Here is a 14,542-nt window from a genome sequence, read left to right as displayed (position 1 = left end):
CAAAAGCTGATTAAGTGCTGTGGCTCTCTTACCTGTCCTGGGGGCTGCACTTCACTGTACAGCAGAGCCTCAGAAAATTTCAGTCCCAACAGCTGCTTCCTCCAAACCTTTTGATCCATTAAAATTAAAGGTCTCAGACTCCCTATTAATTGTACATTTGGATGTAGGCACAAGGCCAGGCAAGTTTGGCACGGTTTAGAAGAAAGGGAAGAGTTGTTCTTGAGGCCTTTGCTAGCAATGCTGGTAAATGCTTTATTGAGACTCTTTGCCAGAAATATATATGGCAAAGGGTCAAAGCAGGTTCCCCTTTGAAGCAGTAGCAGCTTGCTGTGGAGTTATAATGGGATTGGGACTTCACACCACAGTTCCTGAGAGCTATGCATCCACCTAAATTTCACATTTACATAAAAACAAAACAAAAATTAAAATAGTGAGTAAAAGGGAATGCAAATTTTATCAAGTAATGTTCATTCCCTCTCATCTCACTTCATTTTTTTTTTCTTTCCACCCTGAACTTCCTAAATCAAAATGCTAGGAACAATTTTAGTCTCTACAAATAGTAACAGGCTGAGGGCTGAGCCCTAAGGATTCCATTATACTATTTCCACCTTTGTTAGGTGACTGTGGACAAGTCTGTCCTGTCTCTTGTGCCCTAATTTTCCCAACTGCAAAACAAAAATAATATTGTGCTTTGAAGTGCTTTGGGAGGCACTTTTGAAAAGCACCGCATGACCTTATCATAGCTTGATAGCAACATTTAGGCTAAATGTTAACAATGTCCTTAGCATTCTTTACAGGGACAGTGGATTTGCAGTCCCAGCAGACTTGAAAGGAGTTAAAAACATGCATTTTACATGCAGTGTCAGAGCCTGAGCAGACTGTCTGCATAACCTCTGTTTTAATAGCCCCATGCCCCAAAACCAACATTGGGTGGGCTGGTAACCATGATACAGCAGTGCAAACTGTAAGCACGCATTCATGAGCGCAGAGAAGCAACCCTACAACCCAGGCTCACAGTTCCGGGTTTCTTAAGTTGGAGGTTCAGAAGTGTCCAGGAGAGTTTGATGTTCAGCTCCCCTTAAACTTCAGTGCAAATTGAACCCCTGCTCTGCACTGGCACTTTCAGAGCTGCCCATCGCAGCTTAGAAAGGACTCCCCAGGCTGAGGACACAGAAAAAAACAGATTTCACACGCACCGTAGGGGCAGACAAGCATAGTGTCCCTGGGTGTGAGTCCTTGGTGCTGTGGGCAGTCCTCTCCCTCCAGCGGCCGCTGGAGCTGCTGCAGTCTGAGCCCTGCGTGGGGAGTCACAGCAGCTCCTCCAGAAACTGCCACCTCTCAGCGAAGGGGGAGAGGACTGTGCACGTATTCCCAGTCTGCTGCAAACGCAGCCACAATCCAGCCAATTTAAATATGGTCTTGTCTCATGCGCTGGCAGCTTTTTCCTTGGAGGGGATGTTAATTTGGCCCTCCAGTGTGCAAGTCGGGGAGAGATTTGCAAATGCCGGTGGGATCCCAGCCCATACTCAGTTCACACTGCAGCATTTAAACACCTTTGTAGACTTATCTTACACTAGGACCGGAAGCAGACATCGTGTGGGGATTTCCTCACCAAATAAGAGACAAAAGGAGGGCTGTGTACACCTTCAATCATCTCTGGATAGCGCGGGAAACAGGATAGTTACTCTCTAACTCTGCATCTCTTCTTTCTTGAAAGAAGATAAACCGGACTCGGCGGCAGCGGCAGCACTGAATTTGTCACCTAACGGCATTGGGAGTATTAACATGTCGGTGGAGATTAACGGCACAATTTATGCTGGTGAGAAAGAAGCGCTCCTGGGGGTGGGTAGAGTGCCAGGCTGGTGGTGCGGAGTAGGACGTGGAGAGGGTGCTGTGCTCCCAGGGGCTGGTCTTTGCCAAAGCACAACACACACAACCTGTCCGGCTTAGAAAGTTCAGTAGGAGATTATTTATTTTATCTTTTTTGGTCCTAGGCAGTCAAGATTAATGCCCTTTCCTTTTGGTGGTGGTGGTTGTTAGTATTTTTAAAATCTAAGGGAAGGGACTTCTATGGAAATGTTAGCAGGAAGGAGTATTATCCCTCTTCTGCTGAGGAGAGGCTTTACTCAGCTTTTCCTCACACATCTCTGGGAAGCACAAATTGTTGTCCCTTGTACTCTGCTCAGGCTGTTTCACTTCTGCAGGTCACACACATGCATCCTTGGACAAAGCCCAAGTGGGAGGCCTGGCACTGCAGTGCAATGAAAGGTGCTTCTCTCCTCCAAAGGTGTTGAAGCCATTTGGGATCTTTGTCTTCTGTAAGCACAACATCCCTGTGACAGAGGCTGCCAGAACAAGTCCTGTGGGATCCCTTCTTATATCCTGGTCACCATTGACCCTCCTATCTGTCTCCAAGCCTGCTTGTCTTGCATTGAGCCTCTTTCTGTTGGGATGGGACCTTTGGGGTTGGATAGAGTGCCCTTTGCTCTGTACCCTATCCTTCTCAGCCGTGCCACCCCATAGTCCCAGTAACCCTTCTCTTTACCTCTCTGCCTTGCAGGAGTGCTCTTTGCCCAGAAGCCAGTCGTCCATCTCATTGCAGGCTCCAGCACCCAAAGTTCCTGCAGCAGCAGCAGCAGCTCCCACTGCTCTCCCAGCCCTACCTCATCCCGGGGAACCCCCAGCGCAGAGCCCTCCACCAGCTGGTCTCTCTGATGGATGGCCGAGCCTGCTGTCTCTCACACTGGCCTCCGGCAGCTCTTCCTCTCTGCTCTCAGCAGGGAGCAAGCCGGGAAGGAGTCGCACAGATTACCTCATCTCAAGGAACCTGCTTTTGTGGTTGGCCAACGGCAAGATGATGATGATGCTGAAACCTTTCCATGCCAGCGACTTTTTCTTCATCGTCTGTTTGTCCAGCCTTTTTCTTTGTTCTCACCTTTCTTCCTCCCTTTTGCTTTTTGTTTTCTTTGCCCTCCTCCCAGGGTTTGCTGTGTTCCTGTTGGGGGGGTGGGACATGGAGGGGGGGGCATGCCTGGCGTTTTTCAATCAGGGGTCGTCTCTAGGAGCTGCAGGTTGAGAGATGGCTGAGATGTCACCAAGGCAGGTGGAAAGAGCTGGAGTTGGGGCAGGGAAACTTGGTTCTCCTCGAACCAGTAGCCACAAGGACTCTTCCCACAAAACAACTCTGTGTATTGACAATCCTAATAGCCAGTGGGGTGCCTTGCCCCTCTCCTCCCATGGCTTGTGCTGCAGAAGGCCATGTGGCTGCAGAGCAGGCAAGCTTCCTCGCTTTTCTTCAGGCTCTGTTGTGGTCCAGTGTTCCTTATCCTCCCCTAGAACATGTGCTCTTGGCTTGTGAGCCTCCTTCCACCTCTCTGAGGTCTTGGCAAGAGGGGAAGGACTTTCTCATTGCTACGTTTGACCCATAGACACATTAAAAACTTCTTGATCAGCTGCTTTGTTCTCCCGGCTAGTGCTGGCCTCTTCACTACTGTTGCCTTCTTCAGGCTTTCAGCCAAGTTTTAAATGCCCTCAACCTTGTCTCTCTCCCCTTGAGGAACTCATCCCACTGACATTTACCCTGACAGCCTGAACTTATTTTGGCTTGGTGTTTTGTTCCTCTGCCCCCTTGACACAAAAGGGCTGTCATTTAGGTTGATTGAGGCTTCCTGGAGCCACTTCCTTCTCGTAAGGTGTCTTTCAATAGCCCCTGGAAGCTCTCCACATCTGAGCGCTGAGAAAATAGAAGGTGATATTTGAAATCTAATTCAGTGGGGCAGCAGTGTGTGTGTAGGTGTCATGGTTAACATGACATGTGTATCTTCATTGGTCTCTGAACAAGCCTACAGATGCCCAGTCCCCTTCAAATTGTATGTGAGCAAAAAGAAGGCAGCTCTCAGTTGAGTAAGACCTTTTGCTCTCCTGGGTGGAAGCAGAGAAAAGGAAATCAAGCCCTTCCTTGCCTTTTGCCCTCAAACCTCCAGTTGAAAGCAAACAAAGGCTGGCCATGGCTCTCCTGTGTCTGGAGCCAACCAAGCTGATTTAGTGACTCCATGAACTCGGCTCCTGCTCAGGTGGCCTCATTCTGTCCTCTCTCTTCCTGCTAGCCTTTCCCACATGTGCTTTCCCCAGCCTGGAGATCAGGTCCAAGCACCATCCATCCTGCCCTGGTGATGTCCTTCCCATCCTCCAGGCCCAAGTCAGGTTTTTTTGAGCAGATGAAATACCTCAGATATGTACTTGTTGGGTTTTTTTGGTTGTTTTGGGTTGGTTTTTTTAACCTCTTCAGGAAGTATTGGCATATCTTATCGCTTGTTTTTTATATGTGGTTTTGCTGACATTGTGGGTTTTTTTAAATTTTTAATTGTATCACCAAAGACAGAAAGAAAAGAAAAAAAAAAGCTGAGCAAAGGAGCAGTGGCTTCCCCATCCTTTAGGTCAGCAGGAGACAAGCTGAACAGCATTGTCCCAGGGTATGTGCATGACACAGGAGGACAGGTAGAGGTAGGAAAAGAGGGCGAGAGTGACTGCTGACTTAGAAGATCTGTCCTTCATTTTGGACATAGGGATGTCTCCAAAGTCCCTATTATTTTTCCAAGCTCCAGGATCTGTACCTTTAGCAAAGCTGCTTAGTGCAGCTGTGAGATGACAGCACTGCTTACACTACAAATTAGCTAGGCCTCTCACAGGGAAGTGGTTTCTGGCACCTGAAAGTACAGCTTGGTCTTGTGGTGCTGCACCCAGCCACCTCCTCAGCTGTGCTGGGACTTTGCATTATCCCAGACACAGCTAATTCTGTCTACAAGACTAAGCCATATTGGGTAGCCTTTGTGAGAGGTGCCAAAATAAGAAGTTATTCTAGTTTTTCACCTGTACATAGGTGCCTGCGTGACAACCACCCGAGCTAGTAGATATATTATGATCTAAGTGAAAACCATGTTATAACTCCTGAGGTTCAGCCTGCTAAAAATCAGTTTCCTGGAGAGTGGTGGGTGAGTTGCCGTGTGTCATACCAGTATGAGAAGAGAAGGTCACCTTTTTTCTGCTCCCGCAGGTGAGCAGAGCTGTCGGGAGCATTTAGCTCTCTGCAGGACGGGAGGCTTGAGGCGCCGTTGCTGTTACAGGCTGTGCCTGCCTGCATCGCTGAGCCCGAGCTCAGCCCAGAAGCATCTGTCCCTTCCTTGCCTGGTCATTTCTGCGATGCATTGTGAGCAGCAACTTAAGCCTGTCTTAGTACTCCGTGAGACTTTACAGGTCCAGGGGAGATGCCCTCCTGTAATACCTCTGGTTAGCCATGGCATGGTCCCTGTGCTCCCAGGATGTCCTGCTCCCAGAAGCTGTTTATTTTATACTACTGAAAAGAGCATGGCTTTGAAAAACACTGGGCCAGATACTGCCACAGGAAAAGCCCCATCAGCAGCCTGGAGATCGGGCTTAAAAATGTACATAGAAAACAAAATGAATAATCCTCCCTTTAAACTCTCAGATGTCAGGTTCTCCTTTTTAATCCCGCAGCACTACTTGGCTGGGCTGCTGCTCTGTCCTTGAGAGCTCTGAGGTCTTGTGCTAAGGCTTGTGTAAACCACAGGCGGCACCTCCTAGTTGCGAGAGGCTCTGTGCTTTCTATATGTTAGTTTATACACTATGGTTTGAGTTATCCCACTACCCGACATCGTGAGGACTTGGTGGGAGGAAGAGGGAAAGTGGCTGAGTGCACATGTCCTGAGATAGATGCTGCTCCGAGATGTTCCCTCTCCAGCTGCTTTTAGCTGGAGTAATGACCACCCGCTAGGCTAGGGGAAGCCAAGCTGCTCTTTGGCTGCAGGGCATTTGCTTGGCAGATCCTGCAGGTCTCCGCAGCATTTCATCCTCGCAGGCTCGGAGAGGATTTTCCAGACTCTGGGGCTCATTCAGATTGGGGGGGGGGGTTCCCCTTTTTTGTTTTCTTTTGGTTGTTTGTTTGGTGGTTTTGTTTTTTTTATTTGGGGGTGGGTTTGGGGGCTGTTTCCTATGAGTGGGACTGGGGGACTTTTTGCTTTTCCTTATACTTTCTTCTCTGGTCCTGGGGAGCAGAGGTTGGTAATGGGTGGTTTTGCTTATGTATCACATGCTAACATTGTGTTTTCTTGCACAGAAAGGCACTCAAATCACTGAATTGCTAAACAGCTTTGACACTACTAGAGTATTAATGTTTATAAGCTTTACACAACTAGACTGGAAATAGACAGGGACTAACAGATTGTTTTGTATCCAATTCAGGGAAAGAATCAAGTTGGGATGCATAACAGATACCTCAGTAAAAATAAGCTGCAACAATAAGCTGGTCCTTTCTCAGTACATGATGACAAGGACCAGCCATTCAGACTGTGAAGAGTAACCCTTTCCCTAAGCCTGGCTTTGATAATACTGGCAGTTGGCTTAATGCATGTTTCGCTGAGCTCCAGATCTCCTACTGAGCTGCCAGGCTTTGGGGACAGGGTTATGGAAACCAGCAGCAGAGATGGGGCGGAGGAGCCAGGAGCTGGGGAAGGCTGAGCAAGGGTGGTGGATCCTCCACTCTCCCCAGCTCTGCTTCATTTCACTCGACCGTGTTCGATTGTATAGTACTCAGGGGTTTTGATACTGCGGGTAGGACTGTTCCTCGTGTGAAGTGCTCTGCTTTGCAGTGTGGCTAATTCTCTTTCAACTCCAGACCAGCGAAGGTTTTGCGGTGAGCAGCCAAAAAAAAAAAAAGCCCCCAGCTTGCTTCCATGCAGCCTTGATGCTCCTGCCTCAGGGGGAGATTTGCCAGTGGGCTTTGCCCACTAGGGGAAAGAAAAAAAAAACACAAACCTGAACCTGCTCATCCTCATCCAGCAGATCCCAGTTTATGCTGGGAAGGTAAAAAGATTGTGAGCTGGGAAAGGGGGAAGAGGCGAGGGGGAGGCTGTGCGCCTGCTCGGTTCCCAAAGTGAATGTGAACATGTCACACCAAGTCCTTTTGGCCGCTGCGTGTGTGTGTGTGCTCCAAACGGATTCAGATCAGAAGATGTTTTCACCAAACAGCTGCAGCAGCCTTGCTACTAGTTTTCTTACCTATTTAAAAAATAAATAAATAAAAAAAAGAAATGTGATAGCCTAGGCGGTGGATAAATACCTCAAGGTCTCCTTCCAACAAGTGTCTGTATATGTTGTTGTTGGGTTTTTTCTATCTTACACGTTATCTGAATGTTTATATTCCAATAAACTTCTACCTCTTCACGTGGTGACCCTGCAAGCCTGATTTGTGGCTGTGCTGTTTCGCTAAAGTGTGAGTTCAAGATTTCTGGGCCCCTTCTTCGTCCCAGGAAACTATTCCCAGAGGCTGGGTCAGCCTAGATGAGGTCTGTGTCCTTGCAGGTCTTCACACTCCCAGTTTGTACCTTTGTGGGGAGAACTGGGCTGTATATGTGGACTGGTGTGATGTGGTTTTGGAGTGGTGGCTAGAAATGAGCTGGGTACCTGTGGGGTGAAGTGTATTCCAGCTTCCCGGTCGGATGCTGGCTGGGAAACCCCTTCCACACACCTCTGTGGGAAAACAGTCATTAGGCATGTGTTACACCTGTATCTCCTTTCCCAGGTGTTGCTGAAGGGCTTGCAGCTGTACCTGCCCTGTGTCCCTTACCCAGCCCCAGCTCTGCGAGGGCCAGGCTGGGGCAGGAGCCACTCTCCCAAATCCCTCCTGTGTCACTGCCGCCTCTGCACAAAAAAGGACATTTAATGCTTCCCAACAGTTTTGCTATCTACACGGCACCTGATGTTGTTCTTCCAGTCATTGAACCAGTTCAGCAGTTGGAAAGGAACTGGTTTCCAGCCCTTTTTGTACCAGCATTTCCCGGTCCCTGGTGTTGCATTTGTTTTGGCTGGTGGCCAGTGTGAGGGCGCTGGGATGGGGCCTGGTGGGTGACTTTCTCCTCTTTCCCACCAAACTCGGTCCATCTCCATGCCACAGAGCAGGAACCTTCTCCCCTCCTGCCTGCAGCTTGCCCATGCTGCCCGTGGGCCCCTCCATCAGCATGGGCCACTGTGGCTGTGAAACACCCATCCAAGGGTGGTGGCTGTGCTGGGGCTGCAGCACATGTCGGCACGGCCCCCCGGCCCCCCCATCCTCAGAGCCACCCTGGGCTTCCTCGCCATACCCTGTGGCCAGGATGCTGTAAAACAGCAAGTTGCGAGTGCTTTGAGCAGCCTCGCTGCCTCTCTGTGGAGGATGGACGAGCCTCTTGCTGCTAGGTGGGCGCTGCCCACGGTGGCCCTGAAGCTGACATGAAAATGGAGATGCAGAGAACCTGCTTTTTCCTCCTCCTCTCTTTGCAAGCCTGGCAAGTCCCTGAGCTCGCATCACACGTCCTGGCTGCTGGATGACCCCGCGGCAGGCAGGGGATGCGGCTGGTGCCCATCACCAGGGCTGCAAATTCAGCTGCCTGTCAGTGTCTGCTGATTTCACTCCGGTGCAAGAAGAGCCGTGCCTGTGTTTTACGCCCCACCTCGCCGTCCCGAGGATCCTGGTTATGGGAGGAGAGCGGGCTGGCAGAGCCGCTCGCCTCGCCTGGGCTCCGGTCCCAGCCTATCCGGCCGGAGGGCAGGTGAAGGCAGAGTCTTTCCCCCTGCGGTTCTTCCCCTCTTGCCCACCAGCGGGCTTGGCTTTTCCCAGCTCCAACTTTTCTCCTCGTCAGCTCAGCTGAGACGGCTCAAGGACTCGCCTGCCCTCACCGCTCACCTTAAAAGCCAGATGCCCAAAGCAGGTAAGGTGGGTTCTGGCAATGGTGGGGAGCAAAGCGCCTTGGTGTACACTGCCATGGGTTTTATCCACTGGCAGCCTTAAAACTGGAGGTGGGAAGGTGCCAACCCGGTGCCGGGCTGGAGGGGGGTCTTCCCCCTGCTCCAGGGGTGCTCAGAGACCAGGTCCCAGGTGAGGGGGGGGGCTCTGTGGTGGCCACCCCAACCTCACCGCCGTGGTCCGGGACATCCCTGCAGCCCTCCCAGCGCCCAGCCCCATTACCTGCTTGGTGCAGCAGGTCCCTGTGCAGCATCCTCCAGCCCAGCTGCCCCAGCACCCAAAAGCAGGCACCCAAAAGGATCCAATACACATTCCCTGCTTCCTCCCCAGCCCTAATACACCAGTGTGGGTCTGTACACCCGGTGTGGCCACGCTCCAGCCCTCCCAACTTGCTTTCCCAGGGCTGGATGGCCGTGGGCATTGGCAGCCGTTGTTCGGGCTGGAATATAATCCTCCAGGCAAGTTCACATCCCAACCCCCTTCCTTCCATCCCTCCCCTAAATGCCGCCATTCACTGCTCATCCCAGCCGCAACCTGGCTTTCCTAACAATTAACAAAGGGCCAAAGAGAGCCCAGCGCAGATTAAAGCATCTGGGTAGGAAAGCCCAGCCCCATGGCATGAGACACCGCTTGCTTTTCTCTTTCAAACATTAAGATCCCTTTATCGAACATGGCTCAGGCTCTGGCAGAGCTTTGTCCAGACCCTGTTCTCCATAAACCCTCGCTGCAGGGCTGGAGGCGAAGCCAGCTCCAGGCACGGGGAGGCTTTACACTGGCACAGCAATGTTTGCATCAGCGCTCATTGCCCACCTCTGAAACCCAAGTTTCCTAAGAAACTTCGGCTCTGATGTCCAGGAGTTTGGTTGCCTGGTCCTTAAATGACCAATGTGCAGAGATGCCACCCTGCTCAGCTGCCGAGGAGCCCGAAACCCTGTGGGCATCCCCGCCAGGAGGGACAAAGCCCAGCTCATCGCCCACAGGACGCCGGTGCCCTGGGCACAGCTCGGGGAGGAGGTTCCCCCTCTTTTGGGGCCAGGCTTGGGTATATAAGACCTTGGGGACTGCTGCCGCTTTGAATCCAGCTCAGACACCCCCAAATCCCCCCATGCAGGTGCCCCCGCTCCCCTCCAGCGGCACCAGTGGCTCCCCATGTGTTTCGTGCCCCTGTCAAGCAAGCAGCTAATCGTCGGTCGTGCCCAACCTGCATCAGCCCAGCAGCAGGGCTGATAACTGCCACTCTTTCCATAGCCCTTATCGTCCCCAGGGTGAGGCCGGGTTTGTTTTAGCCTCGCCAGAGCTGGACTGATGTCAGGCTGCCTGTGCCCGCAGATGCCAAGCATGGTCCTGGCCCCACCAGCTCCTCTCCCACCTTCTGGCTTTGGGATGCTCCAGTTCAACCCAAACTTGCAAAGATGGAGGGGTGGGTCACAGGCATGGTAGGGGAGGTGGGCACCCAGGTCTTGCTCTTCTCCGTTGCTCCATCACCCTTAGAGAGCCACGGCGGCCCAGCCCTGGTGAGATCCACTGTGCTAACAGTGCCCATCTCTCTCTCCAGTGCATTTGCAGGTCTTCCTCGGTGCAGGGCTGGCCCTGCTCTGCCTCAGCATCCTCCTGAGCTGCGCTGTGTGCTGGTGGCACCACCAGCACCCAGGCTCCCGCCTCATCTGGGAGCGGGCAACGGTGGAGCTCGGACCCGCCCTGCCCGCTAGGACAGTGCCGGTGCCTGTCCAGCGGCACTACGAGGAGGTGGCAGGAGAGGTGCTGGGTGTCCGGGTGGAGGAGGGTCCCCTGGCGTCGCCGGCATCCCACGGGGACTTGCTCCATGGCAAAGCCTCCTTGCCGAGCCTCCCTTTCCCCCCGAAGCCGACGGGAGCATGGCAGCACCACTGCACCATCTCCGGAGCCAACCTCCTCTACAAAGAGGAGACCCCGCTGGGCAACCCCGTCCTGGGACCCCCCACCCCACTGCCCTCCAGCACCGGCCCCAAGAATCGTCCCCGGCTCCACTGCGACTTGTTCTACTTGCCAGCCGAGGCCACACTCACCATGATGGTCCTCGGCATCTCCCACCTGCCCAAGGGGCTGTGGGGTGGCCAGGGCTCCTACGCCAAGGTGTACCTGCTGCCGTGGCTCCCGGCATCCCGGCGCGTGGCATTGCAGCGCGGCAGCCTCCACCCTGCCCACGGGAAACCGTGCCGGTTCGGCCGGTACAGTCTGGAGGAGCTGAGGAGCTTCACCCTGCGCTTCGCCGTCTATGCCAGGTTTCGCAGCCTCAAGGACTCCTTTGTGGGAGAGGTCCTCTTCCCCTGTGCTCAGGCCACCTGGGACCCCCGGGCGTCTTCTAGCTACAGCTGGGAGCTGTCAAGCACCAAAACCAAGCTCAGAAAGGTCAGGAAGGCAGCAGTCTCCAGCGGGTGGGGTTGTCCTCATGTTTTGGCTGAGGTCCGCTTGGTCCCAGAGCCCTAAAGCTCCACGGAGAGAGCCAGAGCCTCCTCCAAGCATCACCCAGTAGGAAGCAGTGGGGGGACTGAAGGTGCTGAGGCAGCAGCCCCCCAAGCCCGCAGTGTCCCACCTTCTGGTGCAGGTTCATGAGCTGCCCACAATTAATATCCATCAATCTTAGCGACTGGCAGCATCTCTGCTTGGGGGCTTTGCTGAAGATGGGGGTGCTGGGAGCGGAAGGGTTAAATGCAGAGTTGGCACCATCCTTATGGCAATGGTAAGCATCAAATTCACCTTCTTGACTAATTTTTGCCCATTCTTGACCCCCACCCATTGCAGAGGTGGGAGACAAGCGTCCCTGAATTGGAGGGGCTGGATGAGGTTGGAGAAGGTTTCACGGCATCTCCTGCTCTCTCATTTAATTGCAGTGTCGCAGCACCCACGACACGAGCTGCAGCATCCTCTCCTCCCCCCCCCCCAGCTCTTCCTTCTCCTCCAGTACCAAGCTCTGGCCAGCCGCATCAAGGTGCTGGTCCGCAAGGCAGAGCACCTGGGCTGGCTCTCACGCATGCCAGGCACACCAGGTAGGGCACTGAGCATGGATGGGGGGCAAGGAGATGCCCAGGTGGGCACAGGGAATGGCTTCCCCTCCTTTTGCTTGGCAGAGAGTCTTACTTCCTCTTGAACTTCTCTTTTCTAAGCAAAATGAGTGCAGGTGGCACAGCTAGGATCTAGATATCTCCAATATGGCCCCAAAATGCTTAAAATATACATATTTATAGTAAAAAAATAGCATGTGGCTTTCTGTCCTGCTGGCTGTTGTCATCTCTGGCTCCCCCAGCCCATGCAAAGCCTGGGATGTGGGCAGGGATGGGAGCTGAGGACTTTGGAGGTCCTTGCTCCCAACCAGGGAGGGGTAGGTGCAACCAAGATGGACAGCTCATCTCCATCCTCTCCCTACAGCTCCGCAGAGCCCCGTGGAGGTCTTGTAGACCCCTGGGCACCCCAATTTGGCTGCCCACGCTGTGCAGGAACCCGGCTCGTGAACGTCCAGCCTCTCTCCTTGGTGCGTGTCCAGAGCAGGTCCCTCTCACCAAGGCTCTGTCTCCATTTCCAGGCCACTATGTCATCATCCACCTTTACCACAAAGGCCACGTCATCGACACCAAGAAGACCAAGTCCATCACTGGCTACAACCCCATCTGGAACATGCCCTTCCTCTTCAACCTCCCCGCTGGGGACATCCAGCAGCAAGAGCTGTCCTTGGAGTTCACTGTCATGCAGGTGAGCAGGACAGAGGTGACCATGGCCAAGAAGGTGGCTTGGATCACCCATGCTCAGGAGCTCCTCCTGCAACCAGGGGTCTGAGCCCCCACTTGCAGGAGGGGTACAGGCAAGCCCGGAGGAGCTATTTCTTGCTGCCCACAGGAGGTTGCTGGGGTGGCATTGGTCTTCTTGGGGCAACAGGTGTTTCCAGCTCTGCTTGAAGGCCATCAGCCATGTCCCACACTGCTTCTGCCCCTTTCCCGCCACAGGCTCGCATCTACACCCGCAGCTCCCCACTGGGCCATGTGCAGGTGGGTCCCCATGTCCCTGGGGCTGGGCTGCTCCACTGGAGAGAGATGTGCAGCCGGGGCCAGCTGGAGTCAGCGTGATGGCACCAGATCCAGCCCGACGCCCTCGGACCCTGATCTTGCCTGTAGCCCACAGGCAGGGCTTGCCCAGGACTCAGCTGCCCAGAGGAGCAAGTGAAGGGGGATCTCCAAGCCTTGGAGAAGTGAGGTCTCAGCCTGCATATCATCATGGGCTCCACCTCAGGGCTGGAGATGGGTGGTGGCTGGCAAAACCCCCTTTCGAACAGCTCCGGGGGGCAACAAGCCCATCTGAGATGGCTTCAGCCTTGGGGAGAGAAGAGCAAAGCAGGAGCCTTTCTCTGCTATGTCTGCTGGACGCCTGCTCAGTGCCTGCACCTGGAGTGACCCCTGAGCACCTGAAACCTTGGCCATGGTAGGACATGGGTGGGAAGATCACCCAACTGGGAGACCAGCCCCATGCCCACCCGCTGGCAGCCACAGTGGTGGTATCTACTGCCCCTTCTAACCAGTCCCACCATCACCAGCCCACCCTTTCCACCCAGTCCCACAGCAACCAAGACCTTCCCCAGACCCTTCCCAATCTCCACGGGGTGGGACACATCCTGCTCTGCTCCTTGGCAAGAAGAACCGCAAGGACTCGCTGATATTGCCCCAACCCTCCCTGCACCAGTGCTAAAGGTGTTCGTCGGCATTTTTAATTAATTGCTGGCCCAAATGAGTGGTCACTAAATAAAGGGGTCGAGCATGATTGTACACATGGAGTAATTGAAGCTTTTTCCTATCCCGGTGCTCTTTGCTCAGCTCTGCCACAGGCCAGCAGCGTCCATGGTCTGACTTTAGGAGCAAGAACTGTTCTCCAGAGCAGTGGCGTGGGTGGGAGGGGATGGTCACCTACTCATGGGGCAGGAGGGAGCAAAGCCCCACTCACGTAACCCCTGCGTGGTGCTAATTAGTAAATAAACAGGACTGAGGCCCTCTCTCCACGCAGATTAACTGGACACTGGACCTCTTCCACCAGCTCTTCACCCCTCTGGCCGTGACCCGTCTCCAGCCCCAAGGGCAGGTCCCCGTGGGGACAATGGCGGCTGTCAGCCCCATTTGGTGGAAGGAGAGTGTCTTCAGAGCCTGTGGGGAGAGAAGGTGCATGGGCCACAGTGATGCAGACCATAGCAATGATTGTCATGGTGAGGAAGGCCGTGGCGAGGATTGTCATTGTGAGGATCATCATTGTGAGAATCATCATGGCGAGGAAGGCCATGGCAAAGAAGGCTGTGGTGAGGATGGCCGTGGTGAGGATATCTGTGGTGAGGAAGGCCCAATGGTGAGGAAGGCCATGGCAAAGCAGACCCCAGGGAGGAAGACCATGTTGAGGGTGAGGTAGGCCATGGCGAGGAAGGACATGGTGACGATGGCCACGATGAGGAAGGCCATGCTGAGGGTGACGATGGCCACAGTGACATAGGCCACGGTGAGGAAGGCCATGCCAAGGCAGACCAGGGGGAAGAAGACCACGTTGAGGGTGACGATGGCAGCGGTGAGGTAGGCCATGGTGAGGAAGGCCATGGCGACAAAGGCTGTGGTGAGGACGGCCACGGCGAGGAAGGCCACGGCGAGGCAGACCCCAGCTCCCCGCCCAGGCCCGTTCATACCGGCTGTCCCCGCGCGGCCCGGCCCGGCGCGGCAGGGGTTAACCGCGACCTCCGGGGCA

At 53.9% G+C, this 14,542-nt stretch overlaps 1 protein-coding gene across 9 annotated transcripts in view; it reads left to right on the top strand.

Annotated features, from left to right (window-relative positions):
* The window catches only part of ARID3B (AT-rich interaction domain 3B), a 34,720-nt gene extending 30,204 nt beyond the window's left edge, over positions 1-4,516 (top strand). For 4 of the 9 annotated variants that reach the window (XM_072869369.1, XM_072869368.1, XM_072869370.1 and 1 more), the window contains exons 8-9: positions 1,718-1,819; positions 2,561-4,516. In XM_072869369.1, the coding sequence (XP_072725470.1) occupies positions 1,718-1,819; positions 2,561-2,715 (257 nt within the window). In that variant the 3' untranslated portion in view covers positions 2,716-4,516. Of the gene's footprint in view, positions 1-1,717; positions 2,319-2,560 lie in introns of all 9 variants that reach the window. The other 5 variants (XM_072869374.1, XM_072869373.1, XR_012043721.1 and 2 more) reach the window with 5 other exon arrangements.
* Positions 4,517-14,542: the final 10,026 nt, after the last annotated feature.

This window comes from Ciconia boyciana, chromosome 8 (genome assembly GCF_034638445.1).
Source record: "Ciconia boyciana chromosome 8, ASM3463844v1, whole genome shotgun sequence".
NCBI lineage: Eukaryota > Metazoa > Chordata > Aves > Ciconiiformes > Ciconiidae > Ciconia > Ciconia boyciana.
This window is presented reverse-complemented; position numbering and strand designations above follow the sequence as displayed.